This window comes from Electrophorus electricus, chromosome 14 (genome assembly GCF_041902795.1).
Source record: "Electrophorus electricus isolate QZ-2024a chromosome 14, ASM4190279v1, whole genome shotgun sequence".
NCBI classification, from domain to species: domain Eukaryota; kingdom Metazoa; phylum Chordata; class Actinopteri; order Gymnotiformes; family Gymnotidae; genus Electrophorus; species Electrophorus electricus.
Window position 1 is genome coordinate 11640001 of NC_137510.1, and position 24700 is coordinate 11664700.

Consider the following 24700-nt stretch of genomic DNA (forward strand, 5'->3'; position numbering starts at 1 on the left):
TTTAATTTACAGTATAAAAATGTTCCTAGTCCACATGTTAAGTATTTTGGGATGCGTACTGCCAGAGAGATGTTATGTAGCAAATTCCCTTTTTCACATTCCTAAAACCCATGCCATCGAATCAAATCTTCTAGATACAAAGACACATTATAACAGCAAACCAGCTCTTAAATTTCGTTAACGCTAAATGCTGCATCAACGAAATCTCCTCAGTTTTGTTTTGAGGCTACTTGGCACAATAGGTGTATTTATGCGTATGGCACACAAACAAAACAACAAAAATAAACAAACATTGTTGCAAATTGTAAATAGGAATACATTGAAAAGAAACAAAATGTAAGAAATGTTCAGAGCGAAGCGCTAATAAGCAGTAGTTCATTATATTTATTTCCCAGATTAATCTCACATTTCTGATAGCGTTCTACAGCGTAGCTGCATTTGTAAATGCTTTTCAACATCAGTTGAAATTTGCAACTGCCCTTTTACCATCTAAGAAAAACTGCCGTTAACTTTGCTTTCTTGTGTCTATGGGTGGGTTAACTAACAGCCACCATGCACAATCATAACTAGACAAGTAACGCTACAGATTATATAAACCTTAGTATTACGTGAGAACTAACGTTAGATAAGCGAGCTAACGTTAACAAAGCAGCAATACCAACAAAACTAGCACAGCTAGCTAGAATGGCTACAACAGCTAACCATGTAGTCAATTCGTTAACTAGCTACCCACATAACCTAGCTAACTAGTTAAGTTTACAAACGTGAAATGGGACGATGTGGTGTGATAGCTAACTTGAAAGTAGTGTTGAACCTAATACTGTTAAGTTTTGCTTAGAAGAAATAACAGGTAGCTTAGCTAGCTAACCTAATAACATTAGCAACCGTCACTGGCGACTATTCAACCGACAAAGTAAAGCTACCCAGACAGCTAGCTAGGCTAGTTAGTCTCGATTGTTGTCTGTCTCCGTTGACGAATTGAGCTGCCTTAATCTATTCACTTCAGCAACGACATCTAGCTAATAAATGTGGCTTCGTTAACCTAGCTAGTTAAACAAACCCCCATTAGCTGGATGCCAAAAACCTAGTTAACGCAGTAGTATTAACGTTAGCCAACTATCTGTGGTAATTTACCTGAGGCGGTATATTTTGCGTGTATTACTGACAGTAGCCAGTCCAGCCGGCGAGCAATTAACATTACTTTATCTCGATTTCGAGCCATCTATATGTACGTTCAGACACAACTATCCAGCTAAATACTTAGTTATGATATGTTAATGATGTCAACATGAATACGAGAATTTTAGAAATACTGACAGCTTATAAAGCATGATTCGCCTAACGTCGCCACACGACAGAATGGAAAACGTTACTCTTCACATCAGCTACAAAGGAAACCGTGGATGAACTCTTAGAATTCGCTAACCTTGGCTAGTGAATCCACATGAACTGTGCAGGACGCCAACTTTGTATTAGTGCGACTGAGAGCACTAGCTTAAACAGACAACTCAAGCACAGCGGGTTGCATAGAAGTTAGGTATAGTGTATAGCAAGCGCTGTGATTGTCTACTTTTAAATGGAATAAGACACCAACGACTTTAACCTCTTTGAATGGTTTCACTCCGTCCTATTTCTTACAGGTACATTCCCTCAAACAATAAACATTCCTCTGAAAGCACGGTTTTCTCTGACCTGCGCCATCTTTGAAAAGAGTATTTGCGGCCGTAGATCCTTGAAACAAAGAGCAACAACGGACGCTCCGACACTCAACTTCATGGAAAAGGACCACGGACTATACAATAAGACATGGGTGGCTTACCTTGGGAATCGTGGATCCTAGTTCCAAAGAACAGGACTAGAAACACAAGACAACAGGGTATTGCATCCATCCTTGGATCAGACTTATTCTAGACTGGGGGGTTGACACACACAACTTCTCCAGCTAGCCTGTGTTGGAGCAAAAAAAACACGTGTGATTGGCTGGGACCGCCACTCCCCGCCCAGACAGAGTAGACCCCCACAGACATCGCTGGGAAACATTTCTTTGCTATCTATTTTTCTCGTTTCCCCTCTGAATCAGTCGATGCTTTATTTTCCAGAGTATTTTGATCGAAGTTTTACAGTGTCAGAGACACTGTAACCGAATGTATAACAAGTCGTCTGATCGTCAAGAGATTGTAATGTTAAATGTTATAATTTAGCCGCGAACAGAAGGGGAATCGCTATTGTGTGTATCAGCTAGTGTCCGAGATATTGCTACATTATGCTCTAGTCTAAAGTAATTATCGCGATACACAGAGAATCAACCTAATAAACAGTTTCGTGGAAGCCAAGACGCTTAAGGTAAAAAGCAGACAAGCGAAACATAAGAAAAGGTCGCCTCAACAGTACCACAAATAAAACGTGGGGTGGGGGCGGGGAAGGGGGGCGTTGGGGCTGATATAAGAAAAAAGCATTAAAGACAGCAAAACCTAAAGCATCTTTTTGACCAAGAACATCTGACTTGGACAAATAATTAATTACTAAGGAAGACAATATCAGGGTCCGTCACGAGTAGTGCTTTATGTGTCTCTCACATCAGCGTTCCATTCCTTTTGCATATATTCATCAGGGAGGGACAAAGAACCTGACCTCCTGAAACCTCTCACTCCTTTGCATCCATATATGGTGACACAGATTGATTATTGCCTATTGTTTGATCTCTGAGCCTCTTAGGGCTCAGATGCAGAGGTTGTTGCACACTAAGCTGTGATCTCATCTACTTCATATGCTTGTCCTTAAAACCACGGGTTATCGATTAAAGGGGGCTTGGCGGGCAGGAAGCAGTGTCCTTTGTATATTGCAGATTATGTTTGCCTTTCTGCGGACTATGCACCCTTACAACAGCAGAATGAACGCAAATTGCAGAGCCTGGCTGATGGAGCCTGGCCAGTAAGGCTATGGATGACTGGTTACATTATCTGCTATCGCTATTTTTGGTGGGCATAACAGGATTCAAAACATCCCCCATAACCGATCATGGGGCTGCCATCTGGACGGCAGCCATGGTGGTGTGTCGCCCCAGTGGGACTCTTATGTTGGTTGGGAGGGGTGTGGCATGTTTGGGCCTAATCACCACAGCCAGCATATCAGCTGTCTAATGCTTGTCAGTCATGAACAGTCATTTAGCCCTCAATGTTTACATAATTTGCTTACTTAAAAGCAGGGTAGTTACTTTGAATATTCAAGCTCTCTGGTATTTTCAGCAAGACACTCGAACACTAATTAGTTACTACTTCCTATAAAAAAGTTTAGATAGATTGACAGTACAAACAGGAGACACACAAGTGATATGAAGGTATTTCTAGCCTCTGCGATGCCTTCCAAAGTATGTTATATAAATATTAACAGTCAGACCATGGAAATGAGACCAAACCTTTAGACAAATAGTGTTTCTCAGCATGTTTCTGCTTTAATAACACCTCTTCAAACCTGTACCCAACATAAAGGTCATTCTGATCACCTGAATATGTGGTGAAATATTTCTTATATAATAATAATTGGAAGTATATATAAATAATCACAATGGATATAGTATATTCCAAAATACTGGTTTGCATAAAGCAAACCAATGTTTTTTTTTAAAGGCAACCAATGTTGTTTTAGTTTTTTAGCCTTAAGAAACGCTCTTGGTATAATTTCAGTTCTACTAGAAATTACTTGTGTTATAGCTTACTCAGTGTAGTGTCCAAAAGTCAACACTAGTTCAGTTCTAAAAAAAGATACTACAGCTATTAAGCCTTACATGTGGATCAGGAATAAACAGAGCAAGCACAAACATGTAAGCTTAGGGAATTATTTTGCTATGGAGTGCAATTAAATAAAATTCACAGACCAAAAAGATAAGGGCATTTTCTTGCTAATTAAGTAAATACACCATGTTACATCATGAATAATAGTGCAGAAAGTTAGAAATATTAGTCATCTATTAGTCAAGGCTTTGTGAGCTCTGGGTTCTTGTAAGCCCACCTTATGGCAATACGTGTAAATGTTTTGTAATAATGAAAAAAGACAGTGATTCATTGTTATGAAAAATATTTATTCTAGTGAAGCCTACAGATAAAACTGCATTTTCCATACACAGAAAGAATTAGAATGTAGATGCCTGTAGACCTATCTGTAATTCTGGAGGTTCAAGCAAGGATGCAGGGACGAGTCATGTGGAATATAAACATACATTTTATTGCACATATAACATTCACGTCTCAAGACACACACTAATTGGGTCAAACAACGGCAACATAAACGCGTAAACAACAGACTTTTATACATATATGATAACGACACAATGAGGAGCAGGTGTGAGACACAGGGAGGGCGTGGCCACATTGACGAACACACACACACACACACACACACACACACACACACACAGACGTTCGGGGGAAGGGGCCGTACCGTGACAGAGACCCTCCCCAACGGGGCGACTCCCGGCACACCATTTTATCGGGCTGCGGCTCCAAGACCAACGCCAAATGGCGAGGCCAGGAGACTGAGCAACCCGACACCGGCCAGCGCGAGCAGGACAGCGGGGGGAAGGACAGGGATCAGGACAACGACAGACACAGGGACGCACACACTGACAGGCACAGGCACAGATACAAAGGGAGACAAAGCAACTGGGGCAGACAGTGTGATGGGGATGAACACAGTGACAGGGACGGGTACAAAATTACACGAAGAACTGGTAAAGAGTCCGGAAAGTTCAGCAGGAACCCCGGCCTGTCCCCCAGATGTTGGCTGGGCTGGGGTCCCACCCGCCTGTGGGGGATCGCCCTTTGCCGATTTGGGGGGCGGTGACTTCCGTGCACCCGTTACATGAGGCGCACCACTTACATTGCCTGTCTCTGCGGTGGGCACTGGTGTCACCTCCCTCTTGCCTCTACGAGGCTTAGGTACAGGCGCAGGAGTTCCAGGGCTGTATGCCCTAGTGGAGGGAGTCTCCTCCTCGAACGCGATCGCCTCTCTTTGTGCTGCACAGGATGGTTTGCTCCCTCCTGAGCGGCACCTCCTGGGCGGAGCCTTGGGCGGTATCTTAAGTGCCAGAGGCTCGTCGCTCTTGGAGTCTGCAGACTCAATGTCACTGACATTGGGAGGATCCCCATAAAGGACTTCCACCACCTCCATAGATGGATCCTCCACATAGTCGAATACCAAGTCTGACCGCTGACTAACGTCGCTGGACTCCCCATTATCTGCATAATCCGCATAACCCTCGTAGTAGTCCATGTAGGGGTTGTAGGACCCAACAGAGTCCACTTCTGAGTGCCGATCCTTATAGTTCGGCGGAGTCCGACCCTGAGTCCGACCCTGGACCATACTCAAGGCCTCCTCCCCTGTAATGGGAGTATGTAGTGAGGCCAGGATTTACAAACGCATACATGACAGACTTTTAGACATATATGATAACGACACAATGAGGAGCAGGTGTGAGATGCAGGGAGGGCGTGGCCACACTCCCACTTCCCTGTCTTATAACCTATGATCAACATTTCCAAGTTATTCAGACTTTCTCATCACCTTTTGATTGATTTATTTAGCTGAATGTGACTGGTGTAACTTCCTCTCAGAAGGTTGTTTGTTGTCCTGAGGCAACGGTGTGCTTCACGAATGTTCCTGTTTTGGCAGGGTGCAGGAAAACCTGAAGTCTTCCACTTAACTGCTGTCACTCACGTGAGCCATTAAGCAGTGCAGATGCAGCACTTGATTTTGTTTGACTTATCGAGCGATATCTTGCTCGCGGTTAATAAGGAGTCCTGGGGTAGCCCTTTCTCCCTGTGGGCATCCAAGAGGCTCACTTTACCCTCATGCATCTGCACAAGTCATCTGGCCCTCGTGTTACAGACAAGAGATAAGTTTATCTAAGTTCTTCTTGTGCGGTTGCTGACTGGCAGGAGGCAAAGAAAGTCATGTCTAGTCGAATAGTCTTCTCTAGCACTGAAGGAGAAGCTTGTCTGTAATTTCAGGAAGTAGGCTGCACACAGACATGCAAATGTGGTCCCTAGACTGTGGCAGGATGACATAAATTAGCTACAGTTGTCGTCACGCGCACCCTTGTGCATGTCTGTGTCAGCCTGCACAAATGACTCACAGGTTTTTCTCACAGGTTGCTGAGGGTCATATGCCATTAAATTTTAATTAGTCTTACTCAAATCATGAGTCTCGCTAACGCATGGTCTTCATTGGTGTTTAAGGTTGTTAAAGGAAACATATACAGAGACAAGTAAGAATATAGACGGTTTCTAACTAATGCCACTCCCAAAGCTGCCCCAGTACTTCAAACATAGATGGAAAGTTTTATGGGTAATGATTAAATCATAAAGATATGTGGTCTCAGTACTTGAATCAAGGCATTTATCCTCTTGGGGATATTTAAGACAGTTTAATCATTTTGTTTCTCATTTTTAATTTGCATCTCAGTGAGGAAGAAACAGTTTACCTCAGATAAAAACAAAATAACTACTCATACAAAGATTCAACATACATTTTAACTTGAGGAACAGAATAAACTGAGTATGGTGAGGTTTTTTTTCTCCCTCATTTTGCAGATTGCTTTGACACGGGCTGGCAAGGACCTCCTGGTGCTCAGGTGACAGTTGGGGACACAGGGGCGGCCCTCTCTTTAAGTGTTAATGGGACATCACCAGCTGTCCTCGCAGGTAGTTCCAGAGTCCTGCTCCCAGCCATCTGTGCATTCTCCATCATTTATGGGAAAATGGAACTGAGAAGCTAGAACAAGACATGAGCAATGGGGGTGAGCGAGGATGAGGGGAAGAAGATGGATGAAGAAAATAATGTGGGAAAGAAGATAAAAGAGCAAAATACTGATACAGACTCAGTTATGACAGAGTCTGAGAGAACAATGGGGAGTGAAAGGGGGAATGAGAGAGAAGTAATTTCCAAAAACATTTCTTATACAAACTTGTAAGTGAAAGTGGCCTGTGCAGTGATTCCAATTCCACTGAAAAGGACAAATACTAGTCACAGTCTGTTATGTGTACCACAAGTGTCACTCATATCTCTAAGGACCACTCCCTACCACCTGGCCTTTGTTTCCCCACACCCTTGATCAGACGCGATTCAATGAAATCCAGCCCATCCCAATGTTCCATGACTTAATTTCACATCATAGTTAAATCCCATTTTGAAGCTGTATTAACATAAAGACTAAACTGATGCTGAACATAAGTAACACTTGGACAGTTTATGCCAATATAACCTAAAAGCTGAATCTTTTTTATAACTGATCAAAAGGAAATAGATTATTTTCTTAAAGTGTGCTTTGGTACATCTTGTGCAAAATAGTAAAATTGAAAAAAAAAGAGAAAATGAGATCTCTTAAAATTGTAGATTGTACTTGAATTTTATATATAATTTCAACTATTGTATTCAAACTATTGTGATTCTCAGTTCTCTCTTCTTGAACAGGCCACCTTAAACCCATCCATTTTAAGACAGAATCTGGAACCTTTCAGCTTGACAGAAGCAAAGACTGTCAGCTTGTCATCAGTCTATCTAGCAATTCCTTTTCAACAATATTAGGTTGGTTGCTTGTCCAACCTTGTCCAGTATCTACACAGTTATTAATGCTGACATTACCTCATTACCTTATATATACCTCAGGAATATAACTCAGCAATGTTGTTCACTTCCAAAGGTGTCTGTTATTACAGCATCATAAACAGCCTAAGGCAGCAATTCCCTTTTGGCGCTTTAAAGCTTTCACTGAAATGGGAAATTGGAACTACATCCAAAGTATTCAGGCTTTAGGGACAGTTTTCACTTGTTCACACAACACTGTACCCCATTAGCAAAGTGGTGAGATACACTGAGGTCACTGAAAAGTGATTCACTCATAATGTAAACTACACAAGTATATTGTTCACATGTTCATGTGACTCCTGGAATAGGCTTCCACTCAAAGGAGCTTCCCTTCTACATTCTAAAGCCTTTCAGATGTTGAATGAAATTATGCATAAATGTATGCCAGCTAAGCCAGCCCATAGTTTTCAGATTCATCTGTTTGTTTTCACCTGTCTTTCACAGAATTGCTTCAGAAATAAGGACACAAATCAGCAGGCCAGTGAGTCTTACCAAAATAATAATCCAATAAAAGGTGGCTTGGTATCTTTGTCTGGGATCAATCAAAAAGCCTTTCACTTGTTTCTGTTGGTTTTAGTAGTATTTTAGACTCTTAAAAAGCTACTTATGTGTTTGCCTAATGTAAATCATATTCCTATTAATCAGAATACTGTTACAACAATAATAATCTTTTAAATGTTATAAGGTTATTGTTATCTTTATGTGTATTTTAGTTAAAACATCTTAAAATTCTTATACAAATATGAATTCTGCTATAATTATTGTAAATGTAAAATAGTGATATGCTGTTAATTTTAAATATAAGAGGTGGCGCACAAACACACATGCAAACACAATATATAATCAAAAGAAATATCTCTGAGGCCCCCTTGAGGACTGAGTGCAAAATTGCCTATTGCATATAGTAATAAACTGGAATAGTAGTGCCACTTAAATATCAGGCCAAAATCATAATCTGTGAAGATGTTCAGAGAGAAGTTTATTTTCACAGGGCACATGTTTAAACTTTTTCAGTTCCAGTAGAACCATTTAGCCATCAAAATAATATATATCACACACATAATATAACAAGTTTGTTCAACTTCACTTTCACTACAAACAGAAATACTAAAGTAGAATCAAAGAAGAAGCAAAAATAAAAGCATGGCCTAAATTAGTTATGATGCAACATGCAAGACACAGGCATCTACTTGCAGTAACACTGGATTTTAGTCATTCTGTTGGGAGTTTTTCATGTGTTTTGAATTGTTTTGGTATTGACACATGAAAAATGTATAAAAGCAATGGTAAACAGTTCTAGACTCTAATTCTTTTGCTTGTGCAAACTTTATGTATTTATTGATTAACCATTTACTCATGCTCATTTACTCATTTACTCATATTTAGGAAAATTTACTTAATTTATTACTTAATATGTATGTCATTGTCTATTGCTCAACACCATCTCATTTAATTGAATAACCAAGAAATAGAAAGAAGAAAGAAAGAAATGGAACATCCTTGTTTCTGTGGAAAGAGGACTAGCAGAATAATTGTAAAATGAATACCAGTACTGCACTGACCAAGTTATAAAGACAAGGCAAGGAAAGAAGACTAACAAAGCAATTATAAATTAAATCTAGAACATTATCTCCAGTTCAAAATCAAAGGGAATTGAATGCTTTTGTGTCTGACTGGAAAAACCTTATCTGTATTTGTTAAATGTTTCAGATTTTATAAAACAATGTCCAATCTACAGTGAAACTCCAGTCAACAGGAGGGTCATGTAAGGATATATATTTTTTACATGATGCTGTCTCCAGATGCTGCCTCTTAGAAAGACAGAAAAATGCAATTTAGAAACCATATCAAAATCACAAAATCACAACAATAACAAGTATCAATTACTTGGTTTCCAGGGGGTGTTGGTTTGGAACATGAAATGTTTTGGTTCATATAGAGGCTTATAGAGTTACGCTAATGTTATCACCACATGCAGGATATTCATTGCATCTTATTCATGGAAAATGTTATTTAGTCTTCTTGATCTGTTTTCATTTGAAATTTTACATGACCAGAGTGACAAAAAGCAACCTAAGCAAGAGCAAATGTATCCAATGTTATGTCTTAGGCCATGTTTAAGTTAATACATTTGAATTAAGTTAGTAAATAAACTAATTTTAGTTTATTTTAGGTTAGTGTGGTAAAGAAACCAATGTTTCTTACATTACTAGGCAGGTAAATATGTAGGTAATAATGTAATTATAATAGGATAGTATACATAGTAAGGGTGTGAGCTTAGACAAACTTATCTTTCTTCTCTGACTTGCACCATATTTAGCTTTGTGTCTGTAGATGTCAGTTTAGACCTAATGATCTGTATTTCAGAGGTACAGTTATAGTTAAAACACCCAAGCTTGCTGTGAATCAGGCTAATATAATAGACCCTGGCCACTCCCTTACTGTTGCTCTTCCTCTATTGTCCGTAGAAACTCGTCATATTTTTAACTAACCTAAGACTTTTTAATGTCCTTATCATTTTCCTCCTATGTAATGAAAATTGTAAAAACTACATCTTCAACTAATTGAATGATTTACTTTAAGTAAAACAATTTATCAGAATTACTGCTGTACAGGCTAGCACTCCCAAAAGTACCAAATATGCAAAATATTTTCTCAATTTATTGAAGTTATAGAAAGTATAAGACATTTATGTATACTGAAGGTTCCTAAGATCAGACTCTGGTGCATAATAAAGATCAAGTAGTGCAGGGCATGCAGCATAGATGGGCTGCATCCATTCACTTTTGCTATTTGGATGTTGTATAGAAGCTTAGATTCTCCTCATCAGAGATATATGTTCCACTCAAATTGCATATGACATATTAATACAATTATCATTGACATCCACTTCCAAGTTCAACACATAACATTGAACAGAAGGATGCTTGCTTTATTGTACTTTTGCTCTGTATAACAATACAGAGAAACATCCAGTCACAGCACAAAGATGAGCCTGCCATAGGGTCCTATAAGCACCCTATAACTTCAGAAAGATTTTTTAGGAGTTTTTTTCAGATTTAAGATATATTGTTAACTCAGTTTGTTTCTTAACATCATTTAAGTAAATATGCTTAATGACCCAAGGTAGCAAAAAGTATAGTTAAGCACATAGATAAGTTTCTCCAGTATATTTAGGGGGACATAATTTTGCCTGTTGTGCTTAGGTGGTGTCATCTGCACAAATGCATTTATTTGCCTAGTTCCCCCACTTAGCTGCACCACCATCATGTATTCGTCACTATCAGTCTGATCAAAGTTACTGTAATACCTCTGCTGGAATCTGCTTATTTAATTTGTATGCCATGCTTCCAGACACTGCCTCCACACCACTCTTACACCATGCTTTTGCTTCCTGGGAGAGAAGAGTGCAAGAAATCAACATGTTACTGCATTCATAGCCAACTCCCTTCTCTTCATTCGCATAAAGCTCAGGAGTATCTGAGGATGCTGGAGATAAAGAAATATCACGTCTAATCTTATTTATTTATTGCTTCTTTCTTTGTGGTTTTGCATAAGAAAACATAAGAAAGAACATAAAAAGCTCACAGAGTAAGTCTAAAATGTGGTGGAGCCTGTTCCAAGAACATTGATTGCATGGTAATCTCACCTTGTGTGACTTCTAAATAAAATCTTTTTCCTTCATCATTCCCATGGTATAGAACACCAGTGATAACTAATAGTGCTCATCAGCACATTCATTATGGTAACAGTGAATATTCTCTGAGGTTCTTTATGCACATTGTACTATGGTTATTGCATTGGTCTGTAACCCCAGAAAAGCCAAGCACTCCCAGATCACAAGTCGGCCTACTTTACATTATCAACATATTTTTGATTATGTAAACAAGGAATTGTGATGGACTCTCTGTTTTGTACAGACTGTTTCCTTTTTGTCTGACTGTGATCACATTTTTAGTATTATCAGGGACAAGTCAATGCAACAAATAGAATAACTGTGTTACAGCATTGAACTAAAAAAATATATTGGGGCTGTTTATTTTTGGGTTTTTTTTAACTTAATTTTTAGCCCATTTTTCTCACAATTTTTGATACTGTTTCCTACCAACTGTCTAGCTAGCTAGCTCTCCATCATATGACAGTTACCAATCATGGAGGATGCATGCTTGCACCATGCTAGCTTTGAGACATGTGAAGACAAGCACCATGTCTTTACAAGGTGCTATCTGTGCTCACCAGGCAGCTGATTGCACATGGAGGAAAGCGCTAACTGCCCTTGTCAGCAAGCCTGAGCACACAGACATCCACAACTGGCTAATGTCACAGTGATTGACAGTGAACAGAGTAATACCATTCCTCCCACCCAGAGAGGCAATTTTGCTCCCTTGCACTCCTGGCTAAGGGTGGCTGTGACATCATCGAATCAGTGAACCGACAATGATAGGGCTTTCGTTTATTGTGCCACACAGGAGCCAGCAATGCTATCTTTGATCTGTTTAGTCTGAGTAGATCTTACATTTTTAGTCACTGAATCACTGATTGACAATCAAATATAGTTTATGGAATATTGTTAGTTATATGACTCTGACTTTATAATTTGAGTCCTGCAATGGGCCAGTGAAGTTGCCATTTCTGTTTGCTAAGCACTCAAGCAATTAGCGTTAGAAATATAATGACACAAGACAGCAGTATAGAATGTCAGGCTTTACATTCAAGTATTCCTCAGTGAGTTTTGTTTTGAAATATTTTGACAAGCTATATTCCCATTTCTCTCACAATTTCCCCCATAAAATATATGTATGCTCATTTCTGCATGTTTAAGCCATCTTTCCATATCTAATTTAATACTGCTGGTGAAGACTAAGTTAATTGTTACTGCTCTGTGGAGGTTGACTGCTGTTTGTATGCTCTGTAGCATCAACTGCTCTGCAGCTGTTTCCTGACAAATATTTTATAGCCATTGCTAAAGAAGTTAAAGAAGATCACCAGACCAGATCTAATTTTGTTTTCTGATTGCTTGTGTTAAAAAGTCAGACAATCATGCATGTATAGCATTTATATCAGTGAAATACAAAGTCATGGATACTGCTTAAGAGTTCCAAAACTGAACTTTAAAAAGGCCAAACCTAAAACAGTGCAGTTTATAATTCATTCTTAGGGTGTCTCCATTTTCAGAATATTTGCTTTTATGACATTTTCTGTCATATCTTGAGAGCAAACAAATTAATCTTTAACAAATGTGCTTAAATTGCAGAGAGCTCTGCGATCAAGTCATTAGTAGCACTTTGTTGATCAGTGTGATTTTGCTGTTTTGCAGTGGTAGAGCCTGTGTGTGTGCATAGGAAAAGCAAATAAAACAGCACCTTTTATTGATTTCATGATTTTGTAAGAAAAAAGATTAAACCACTAACCCAAAGTTTAGTACTAACTAACTCTTTAAGACATTTCTCATAAGTTCATGAAAATTGTATTTCTAGCCTTTTACAATAACAGAATACACTTTTTTCTGTTTAGATGTTACGAACTTCTGAGATGGACGTTTGATGTATCATAAAACTATCGTGTGTTTGTGCTTAGCCCAAGAGACATTTGACAGTTTGTCAAATGACTACCAAATGAATATTAAATGCAGCACATTCAAAAGGAAAAACATATCACAAAGTGATTAAACCAAATTAATGAAATACGCTGCCACAGGAAGGAAGCTGTCTGTGTCTTACTTGAATGGTTTAAAATCATGTTCATGTGAAGCAGAATCTGGTATCTATTTTTACTTCATAGGATTGGCATGGTTCAACCCCCTCACACTGGCATACAGAATGTGTATGACCTAGCTTATCAAATGTTTAAATACGCATGCTTTTGCACTTTAGATGTATTATACTAATACCACAACAACATAATTTCTCTAGAACTCACTTACATCAGTATCCATCATTTAAAAACTGCTCCCTGTCCCTCTAGAGAAATCTGATAAAAAATCTTTATGCTGTTGAAGTTGGCACTACCCATTTCCTGCCACAAAGCAGACAAAACAAACTGTAGTGCTTGTGGGGACTTGCAGTAAAACCTCTCATTATTCCTATCAGAGCATGAGCCAAATTTGCAGTTTTGGACTGTGCTCTTACAGTAAACTGATTTCACATTTACATGCCTTCAGAAACTGCTTGTAGCAGATAGGATCAAGTTTTTGAGCCATAGAATGGTGAACATGCATAAAAATAACTCAGGTTTACTCACAGGCAACTAAAAACACTTACTTGCAATTATTGTGATTATTTGATTACATTTTGTCATCACTAAATGCAGATATTTTCTCCACTGATCTAAACTGTAACTGTAAGTAATGGTATTCTGATACTGCTACTAATGTGTCTTTAAAACAATATTTAGTAACAACATAAGTAAAACACCAGTAGTAAATGTGTATATCATGTTTTAGTGAGTATACCACTACACACACTTGAATGTAAATGCATATATATTAAATCATAATTACATAAGTAATGAAAGGCATATTTTTCTGTTGTGTTCACTGCCTTCCTGAATGCAATGCTATGTTAAAATCAGTTACTGGGGGATGTTAGTGTTTGACACAATCTTCATTGGCAATATGAACACTTTTATTATTATCTTATAAAAATACACATTGATTGTGTTGCAGACAAATACACACATAGGACAGCACAAAGCTCCATTGGGTGGGATTGCTACAAAGCTGCCTAAGCACAATAATACTGTTACAAAAATGGTGATCCTTCATGTGACAAAGGCAAAGAAACAACATGTAATTGAAGACGGGACATACAATAAAAAGCTTTCTGTGAAAACACTTCATAATTGTCATGCAAGAATAAGATTTCAAAATGGCACATTGTGACTCTGACCTTTAGATCAGAAAACATTTTAAAATAGAAAATTTTGCTATTTTTAATCAACTTAGGTTTTTTTTTTTTGCAATACTTCATATAAAAAATCTATATATATATATATATATATATATATATATATATATATATATATATATATATATATATATATATATATATATAAACTGTATAAGCAAGGCATACTGTTGTGATTATCCACTTGTGGATAAGCATTATGATTGTCATATTCTCCAAAATGGCTACAGATCCTCCTTTTAGGTATATTACAGAGTGGAACAGATAAAGCTCCTTTTGTTCTGTTTTTTAGCTTGGGGTGGAATGTTTTATCTGCTTCCACTCAATGCCCTTTTCACCGTCCCATATCTATGATGCTTAGTGTTTAAAACAATGATATGGTGAAACACACAGAGAAGTACCTGGTACAGGAAATGGCAGAAGAGAAGAACAGGCCTAAAGTTTGCTTGGAGAGATCAGCCCACCACTCCTTTCTTTTCTTTCCTTGTTTTCTGATTCTCTGTTCTGTCCACAACTGTTTTACTGTGAGTTAACAAAAAATTATGAGCAAAATGACTCAACACAACCTAGCCTTTTAAAGCAATGCTGTGTTAGAACATAATCGAGCTCATGAGTCCATATTTTTCATATTTTTCAGAGTCTATAACCTCATTGTTCTGTTTTATTTCAAATGACTGTTCCCATCAGTGTGGCTTTTCTGTGATTGTCAAGGCTAGGCAGCTTCCACTAACACCACCAGGTGACCAAGGAAGGTCAGAGTTCAGTTGTGGGTTCCTGTTGCCTGGGAGCAGACATTCAGAAGTGTGGGAACACTTGTGTCTAGGCATTCCATGGGGCCCCTGTGAAGGACAGGAGTGTGGCGAGGAAGAGACAGAGGGTGAAAGAGAGGGAGGGGGTGTCAGGGGAAGCAGCAGAGCTAACAGTGGAGAGTTTGAGCTCCGAGACCAGGAAGGCAGACAGAGGCACGTGGGACACCAGCGTTGGGCTGCCAGAGTTGATGAGGGAGTCGATCTTCTCAGCCTCTTTACTGCAGGCTTCAATCTGAGCATTACACAGGAGACATAGACACTGCAAGTTAGACAGAGTCTGGAGGGCTTCCTCTCATTTTATCGTGTATATGGCATCTAGATGATCAAGAATGAGGTTGTATTTTTAGACACATTCAACAGTCATGCGAAGTATGATGCAAGAGAAAGAAACACTTCACCAGAGGGCAAAAGAAAGAGACGCCCAGTTTTCGGCTAGCAGGTCAGCCTGTATACTTTTTATGGATTTTTAAAATCCGTCGGAAGGAGATACTGGAAAGCTCTTTGAGAGAATCCTGGACTAAAGGCAGGAGTGTTTCAAGGGTTGTAAACAAGTTAAAGCATAGCTGCTTTTAGAGAGGAAGTAAATGGAAAACATATGCAAGCATTCAATATTAAATGGACTTAAATTGAGAAGTAAGCATAAAAGATTTACACAAACATAAATAATAGCTACTGGCTATGAACAGTATTTTTTTTGTAGTTTTTTTTCATAATCTACAAAGGGACAGTGTTTATCTAATGAGCTATCCAATTTTGAAGATCCTACTGTTAAACAATTTCAACAGGATGCTACAACAGCTGCTCATGTATCTCTTTGATTGATTTAAGTTCAATGAGATGGATTTTAAAATGCAAGATGTGTGGTTGCAGTAAAAAAAGAGATACTGAAAAGGCTGGTTCAACTGCAGACTATGGGCTGAACTGGAGCCCTGGTACAACAGGCCAGATCCTCACCTGCAGTGACGTGGGCTGCAGGTCCACAGGTATGATGAGAATGACGATCTCTGAGTCTATGCTCAGGTAGCCGAAGACATCGCACTGAGGAACAGAGATGTGTAGGCGCAGGGTACTCAGAATGTCATGCACTGTTAGCGGCTGATTCCTGTTCAGCTGACAACACACACACACACACACACACACACACACACATTGTTAGCTCAAGCAAGGCAACAGTTCTTTTAGCTTAGGCAAGATGCTAGTCTGATCCCTGATCAGAAAACAATGTAGTGAAGTGTTGACTAGTAGTATGGACCCGGCATGTCATTCCTCGAAGTAAGAAAGGAACTACAGATAAATAAATAAGAATATTCCAACTAACACCAGAGTACAAAATTTCTTGCTACGGATAACACCAGAATGTGAAAAAGATTTCATGGGTCAAGGAGTTATCATTCAGAGTATGCAATGTGCATTATACTCTGAACTAGACAAAAAAAGTGTATGACTAACAATCCTGGGTAAAACACTTTCTTTATTACATCTTTGGAGGATACTTGACTCTTGTTTTTTGCTTACAAGACACTGTGGTGTCATTTAATAAATAGTGCTGGTGCATTTGTATGAGAAGTTTGACCTGTGCTGCCATCTACTGTTCATCTAGTGCTACTGAAATTTAGTCAAAGCAAGAACATGAGGAAGATATAACTAAAAGAAGTTGTATTAAAATATAAATAGCGGATTATAAGAATAATTATCTAATTACCTTGGCAAAGACATTCATTTGTTGTTTATTCCAGAGGATCTGCAACATTCCAGCGCACACGGGGCAGCATGCACCTGATCTCACACACACACACACACACACACACACACACACACACACACACACACACACACACACACACACACACAAGTCAAAGGTCTGAACATACAGTGACCCATACGTTCTGTAAAGCTGTTGCTACTGACACCACAGAGAAGCCTGCAACTGCTGAATAGCAGGTACATGGCTGTCAGGCAGCTGCACTGACCAGGTGGGGTGACAGGGTTGCAGCCCTCAGCAGACAGAGGGGGGCAGGGCACGGCATTGCAGCCAGAGTCAGCCGTGACCTCTGACACAGTCCCCACAGCATGGCATCTGCCCTGGTAGTCCACAGCCACGCGGTCCGAGAAGGCCTCACACACCGTGCGGTATGTCTCACCATTGTGTCCACACACTTCTCTAGGAACTCTGCAGGCATCCTGCAGGCAACACACAAACATTGTCAGTGTAATCCATTGTTATGTCCTCTGGAAATGCATAAACTGTAAATTTAAGGATTATGGTCTAGGTACAGAATAAATAGAAAGAAATAGAAAGAATATTACTGGATAATTTTCATTGACAACACTCTTTAAACCTCAAATCTCAAGTTTGTGAAAGAGCTGGCAGAATCTCTTTTTAAATATGACTGCCAAAAAAACTGAGCATCCTCATTAGCTAGCAAGCCACTGTAACAGATGTTTTAATGAGGTGGTAATTGATCTAGCTGGTTTCCATGACACCAGACCTTAGGGAACATAGCTTCAGTTAATAGGAGCAACATAAGCACCAGGCAGGAAAGTCTGCCCTCCAAAGCTGAAGTGCTGACAAATGACTCTAAATACTCACATTTCACTAACTGCAGAATAATATAGGCAGGAATGTGAGATGGGGAGATGGATTTTAATTTGAGGAGATGAAAAGAGATTGCTATGAAGGTGTTAGTTTGGTGTGTGTGTGTTTGTTTATGTCCAAAAGAAACCCTTCAAAGAGAAGCCGAACAAATCTTACATCCTAGACTGAGGTTAATTGGTAATATGATACTCAGCATTTGTGACGCCACACAGATCTATCCAGCTCCCTCCACTCAATGTCAGTGAACGCTTTTCAAGTGTGTAGTTTTTTTGTGCTTTGGGGAAAGCACACGTATTTTTAAACTTTAAACAAATCCCTAGCCAATGCAAAAATCATAACATGTTTACACATAGTGTAATAAACAGTACAGAAAAAATAAAAGCCCCCATGACTCTGGTAATGAAAGTTCCTTTCATCGGTAAATGCTTTCTGCTGTGTTCAGTCTGCTGTTTTTAGATGCAGGTAAATTAATGGCTTTGACCTCAGCAGACAGCGGTAGTTAATGGGAGGATGTCGGTCTTCTGACCCAGCTTCTGGAAGCTAGGGCATCGAGCAAGAAGCCAAGTACACACTGGCATTAATCTCTGCAGTTTCCTGCTGTCTCTCATTCATTTCTATGGAGACAGGTGGTGGTTGTGTGCTGAGGATTATCGGAGTGAGCATGTTGCAAACCAAATGAAGAGAGCATTGAAAAGCTGAGTTTTTTCTATTTTAGGTAGATGAGAAGCAATCCAGAAGCTATAATGATTGTTGTGACAAGATGGAGGAGAAGATTATTATTGCTGTGTCAGGTTTTTCTGTACCTTTTGACATTACTGTAGGAATAAAGAGACATGTTAAAAAATGAAGCATCGAAGACGGTGTTTGAAATAGTTGGTACTTCTGGACAGATAAACATGTTTGTGATTTTAGTAATGCCCCCAAAGTGAACAGCAGGAAGCGACAATAGACGTACCCTTTGCTGTATTACAATTTCCTGTAATTCTTATTAAAGACATTTACCCAGAAATTAAGAGTTACTGCACATTTATGGCATTTAGCTGTCACTTTTCTCCAAAGTAAATTAGAATAATGACTGAATACACTTTGAGCAACTGAGGATTAAGGGCCTTGCACAGGGACCCAACAATAGCAACTTGCCATTGGGGGGGGGGAAGGACCTTGAACTAGCAACCTTCCAATTATTATGCTATAACCTTAACCACTGAGCTACCACTGGCCCACATTTATGTACACATTTATGTAGAATTGAAGATCTGTATATGAAAGCCTGTACCTGGCAGTGCCCCATGTAGGCCAGAGTCTTGCTGCGCTGGTAGAGCAGACATAGGTTGGCGTGTTCCATGTTGTCCATGTCACAGGCTGGATCCAGCTGGTTCTGGTCACAGCCTGAAGGGCGGCTCACGCACTCATACTGCAGACACAGGTAGTCTGTCATGTCTGTCAGACATACGCGTCGCTTAGGAATGCACCTGAGAGGAGGAAAACAGACATGCTCAATTACAAATTTTGCAGAAGTAAGACAATATAATGAATTGCAATGCTACAAGTAGTATATTATTGTAGGGTAGTTGAACACTTTTTGGCCAGGGTGAGGCAAGCAGGAGTTCTTACACAACACCAACCTACTATGTTCAGTTCACATTTACCCTCTGCCCTAGTGACCAGACTATTTATAAGGCACTCTCAACTGGGATTTTCAAGTTAATATGTAGCTTGTTAATGTTTGAGATGAAGGGACTGAATTTACACAGGTATTTTAAACCGTGCCTTTAATAATATGTCTGATCCTGATTTTCACACATGCTTAGCTTCAGGTGCTCAGGGAGAGTGTGTAGGTAATTAAAGTTATACAATGTTTCAACTTAAAGATACAAATGAGTAGGTATTTAAGTCTCTTCTTCACTCTGTGTGCAGGGGTAGAACGCTGAGAAATGTTAGTGGGACGAAAGAGAGCCTGGCTCTGAATGAGTGTAAATTTTTTTGCCAAAGAAAGGAAGTATAGAATATGTACTGGATGTTCCATTACAACCTTTTATGCATGGCTGGAAAACCCAACTGCTCCACTACACAGGCCAGATAAAGCTACCTTTGTTCTACATCAAGGATGTGAGCATTGTAAGAACACTGTAAAGTCACAGACATTAAGAAATACATTAAGAAAAAGAATCTAAAGACATGTGAGATTTGGTTCTTCAGACAGACCTGTGGCAAAGCCACCACCCATATGCCAAAGCATTACCAGGTCGTTACCTCTAATCAAAGGAGCAATTCAGAAGCCCATGTATTAGGATTCAAGTAACTGTAGCAGGGAAAACTAAGAATGCTCCATGGTCACCACCAAAACAGATTTCTTTTTAAATACATTTCAAGTGAAGGGTGTAACCAAATGAAAAATTGAATGTGCTTTTCTTTTGAGTGAAGCTAATGTTTTTGACCATGCCACACCTTTATTTCTTTGAAAGTAACACTGATGCTTTGGGTAGGATTTTAACGAGGATTGCAGTGTTAGTTCTAACAGATCTTGAAGTCTGGGAGATGAAATACACATGTAAGCCATGCCATGAGTGATAAGTCGTTAAGGAGTGTTGAATTACTGGGTCCTTCGGATGGCTTCTTGTGGTGGATGGTGCCAAGTTGTAGGTTCCTTGTTATGACTCTGATGAGTGCTTCTGCTTCCATTGCTCCGTGTGACCAGGGTTGGAAGCCTGTATATGGATAGGCCCATGTTTTTTGTTTTACCCTGTAATTTCCTGTAGGGCTTTCACTGTTAGCTGAAACCTTGGGAGGGATACTGTCTAATGCAGGTAAGTGGTGATCATAAGCTTTTGTTACATACAAGTTGTGTTATCTTTGAAGATCAAGTGCAAGAACTAAAATAACAAAATATGGACATCAAATATGTCTCGGCTAATTCTAGAAATAATCACCTTTGAGATTTTAGGAAAGAAGCGCTGTCTCGTGACAATGTGCTTGGATTACAGACAGCTAAATTCTGCGATGCTGAGGGATATAATGCCTCTACCAGGCACTGAGTCCTTGGAATCCATCGGTGGTGCAGGTGATTTCCAGGATATGATTTCACCACTGGCTGTATTCAAGCAGATCTTGTAAAGAAGGACTGGTACAAAATTGTTTTTTTGTGTGTCTGCAGCATTTGGTTTGTATAAATTCACTAGAATGTCTTTTCTAGCGTGCAATGTCATATGTTTGGGACTTTTCAATACTTTTCAATCACTGTCACTAAGACTTAGCAGAGTGTTCCAGCTTTTATAGAAGGTTGACAAAAATGTGAAGTTAAAGTGTCCATATGCTCTTTCCTCATTATACAGTAAGAAGGCTCTATCTGTTTTGGCAGCAGTGAAATTCCGCATGTGAGAATTTCAAGTAGTGAAGCAGTCATTGGTTAGTGCACTGTAGTTATGCTGACTTTACTAAACCCTTATTGAGAAACTTGCCAGAGAACATAGGCATAATGGTTCTAACCAATGTAATATGTTGAAGAAGACCTCTAGAGAGTCAGCCAGACTGAACTCTTAAGGACACTTATGATGTTATTTCTTTTTTCAGTCAGACAACTGTGATGCGCCATTTCTCCCCAAGTGGATCAAGACTTCACTTATACATTCCCTCTAATGGTAAAGAGATTTCATCAGAGCTGCAGGTAGGTCACAGTGTGACACCATTATTTAACTGTTAGACTGGAGGCCAGAAGCCTAGTTGTAATGAGAATAACGAAGAGCTATTTTTGCCTAAATTTACATCACTGAGCCCAGAGGTTTGTTGAAATACTGTGTTATGAGTGAGCTAAGAAAGCCTTGGGAGCAGAATCCTTTCTCAGTGGGAGGAACATCTGTAGAAAGGTATGGTGGCCTGCAAGAGCAGGAAGAGATGTCTGAGCATTTAAAGGTAGATGATTTGTAGAATATTTATATGACCACGATCCTACTCCCATGGTGACTAACTGTAACTCTAGTACTTATTGTAGGGTATTGTTTATTACACCGTTTTTTGTCTGAGATAGAGCTTATGTGTTTTTGCACTTCTAGACATCAGCATTGATCCCTTTATTTCAACAGCATTCTAGCTCATTGGTATCTTGAACGATAACCTACTGTACTGGCTAGGATGTATTCTATGAGTAAATGGCAAAGCACTTTTGTAAGTCACTCTGGATAAGAGCGTTTGCCAAATGCCATAAATTTACACTTATCTGATGCTTTTATCCAAAGCAACATACAATATGACTGAGTACAACTTGAGCAATTGAGGGTTAAGGTCCTTGCTCAGGGGCCCAACAGTGGCAACTTGGCAGGTGGGGCTTGAACCATCTGATTACAAGTCAAGTACCTTAACCACTGAGCTACCACTGCCCTAAATGTAAATGTAAATAAATGTAAATGTAAATTGATGAAGACATGGTTGAAGAGGTGCTGCTGATTCCAGAAGATTAAGCAGACGAACATCTTGTGTTTCTTCCAAACCAACTACCCAAGATCAGCAGTGCATCACCCTGGAAGGGGGTGGGCTTCTTCTATAGGTAGTCTTCAATTCTCAGAAGTCTGTGCAGGAGTTCTGAAGGAACTTTCGTGGAAAATTTTATTGGAACAATTACTGTCCAGTATGGACCTGGTAGGGATATTAAGGCAAGAAATGCCTACAGTACTCCTGTGATATCTACCCTCAGTGCTGGACATCACAATTTGCTTAGTTTTTTGTCTGAGGTCCATGCTCAGCTCTTAGTATACGTGTTAGAATATCGCATTGATAGTACGTGGGTAGTATGGGAATAGAGGTCAATCAGGTATATTTTTTTGGACTGGATACAGCTGATAATTCTTCACGTTAGTTTTGTCGGTCACTAATACTACATTTTAATCTGTAGGGTTGTCCCCTGCTACATGTGAAGGATATCTGCCTCTTAACACATTTTTAATGATGCACATGATGTTTGTGTCTTGGGGTTGCAGTTACTATTTTTCCCTTTGCTTGTCAACAGCATGTGGGTTAGTGCTGTTCATAACTTTCTTTTTTTGTGTTGATGTTTTCTGTAAGCTTTACTTTTATGTAATAATTATTGTGAACCTCAGTAAATTTTAATTTGGATGTAATACATGGCATAAAAATATGAAAAGGTTAGCAGTGGTTTATGTACATAAACCCCAAATTTTAATACTCCCTTTTTCAACCCAAGCTGCCCTTGTGATATTTGTCAGAAGACTTGAGAAAAAACACAGAAGACCAAAGCACTCAGCTCTCTGTCAAAAGATAAGGAGCAACTCGCCCTATCAGTTCTAAGACACTTGGCTCTGTGGTAACCAGACTGCTTCTAGAACAAGGCTGGCTGCATAAAAGCACCCCAATCAGGTTTCTAACATCAAGGGTTTGCCAATTTATCACCTTGCTTACAAAAGAACAAACAAAAAAGCTAAGCTTTCTCTTTGAATGCTGGGTCAGGAAAGCATGTTATGAAACATGCTGTTGGTGTTACACAAAACAGATTACAAAAAGACATTTATCTTAGAGAAAGGGCTAGACAATGAGGATCCACATTTGATGTGCTTTTTTTTGAAATTCTCTTTTTTAAACTCTTTTTTTTCCCCCTTGAGGTTGTGAAAGCACTGCAGCTGATATGCTAGCAGTCTGCAGTACAAAGTGAGGTCCAAGTATGGCAAAGGAGCCAAAAAGATGGCTCTTGAAGTTTTCACAATATCTAGACTAGTCTGCCCAGTTTTCCTAAGGTTTGGAGGAATATTCAGAATGTTGATGGAAATGACAGCAAAAAGGTTTCAATTTCGACATGTTCTATTAATTCACATACTATTGCTATCAAAGAAGAGGTCTTTGGTGACACTACTTTACGTTTGAATTGTTCATATTCTCAGTTTTCACCCCACAACAGGAACACACACATTATCATATGGATAATGGATAACATTAGAGGCACCAGTCCCATGATTTACATTCCCTGGAGAAGCCTGATCCTGTAAGGCTAAAGGGCTCACAACCCAGCAGGAGGATCCGGAGGAAAGGTTATGACAACACACTCTCATCACAGCACTACTTAGGGCAAAATTAACCTGGGCTGAGGGCAAAAGCCTATACATCACACCTGAACAAACAATGAGGGTATCTTCTCCAGGATAAGCACGGGAAGACAGGACAGCCTGGGGAAGGAGGAATTGCCAGGAAATTATGGAAGTCAACTTCATTAAACTGCACCTAAAACTGGATGTGTTGATATAACCCTGCCTGCCAGTATAACTGATATTATGGATTATTACCTTATTGTTATTCCCTTAGTAAATACATCTAGGTGATGCAGAACATTTCCGTAGTATTTAGTAGATTTATTAACAGCTGGGTTCGTCCCAGTTCTGTAGCTCCTACAATAATTCTTTGTGCTATTGCTACCAAGCTGGATGTCATTACAGCAACTTTATCTAGAGTAAGGCTTTTGTTGATGTTGGATAACAACAGTTTGGAAATGGTGCCAGCATGGCTCCAGAGCTGGACTGTTCTCACCTCTGGTTCCTCGGGCAGGGGTTGGATGAACATGGTTCTGTGCTCTTGCAGGAGCCAAACTCAAACTGATTGCCTAAGAAACCCATACAGCGTGCTACACATGCACTGGGGTAGGTGCGTCCGTTACGGGCACACACAGGAACAAAGTGATCAGCACAGCCACATGGAAGACCTGGGAGAGGAGAGGGAGGGGGAGAGAGAGAGAAAGAAAGAAAGATAGAAAG

The 24700-nt window shown here is 39.5% G+C and overlaps 2 protein-coding genes across 6 annotated transcripts in view; both read right to left on the minus strand.

Annotated features, from left to right (window-relative positions):
- The window catches only part of tgfbr1b (transforming growth factor, beta receptor 1 b), a 42320-nt gene extending 40376 nt beyond the window's left edge, over positions 1-1944 (minus strand). The window contains exon 1 of one of the 3 annotated variants that reach the window (XM_035531146.2): positions 1820-1944. In XM_035531146.2, coding sequence (XP_035387039.1) covers positions 1820-1889 — 70 coding nt within the window. In that variant the 5' untranslated portion in view covers positions 1890-1944. The remainder of the gene's footprint in view (positions 1-1819) is intronic. The other 2 variants (XM_081696837.1, XM_081696838.1) reach the window with 2 other exon arrangements.
- A 12160-nt stretch (positions 1945-14104) lies between these two features.
- reck (reversion-inducing-cysteine-rich protein with kazal motifs) overlaps positions 14105-24700 on the minus strand; it is a 42959-nt gene continuing 32363 nt past the window's right edge. For all 3 annotated transcript variants that reach the window (XM_027002961.3, XM_081696836.1, XM_081696835.1), the window contains 6 exons: positions 24477-24648; positions 19228-19423; positions 17326-17536; positions 17058-17131; positions 16310-16465; positions 14105-15587 (listed from right to left, as the gene is read on the minus strand). In XM_027002961.3, coding sequence (XP_026858762.2) covers positions 15366-15587; positions 16310-16465; positions 17058-17131; positions 17326-17536; positions 19228-19423; positions 24477-24648 — 1031 coding nt within the window. In that variant the 3' untranslated portion in view covers positions 14105-15365. The remainder of the gene's footprint in view (positions 15588-16309; positions 16466-17057; positions 17132-17325; positions 17537-19227; positions 19424-24476; positions 24649-24700) is intronic.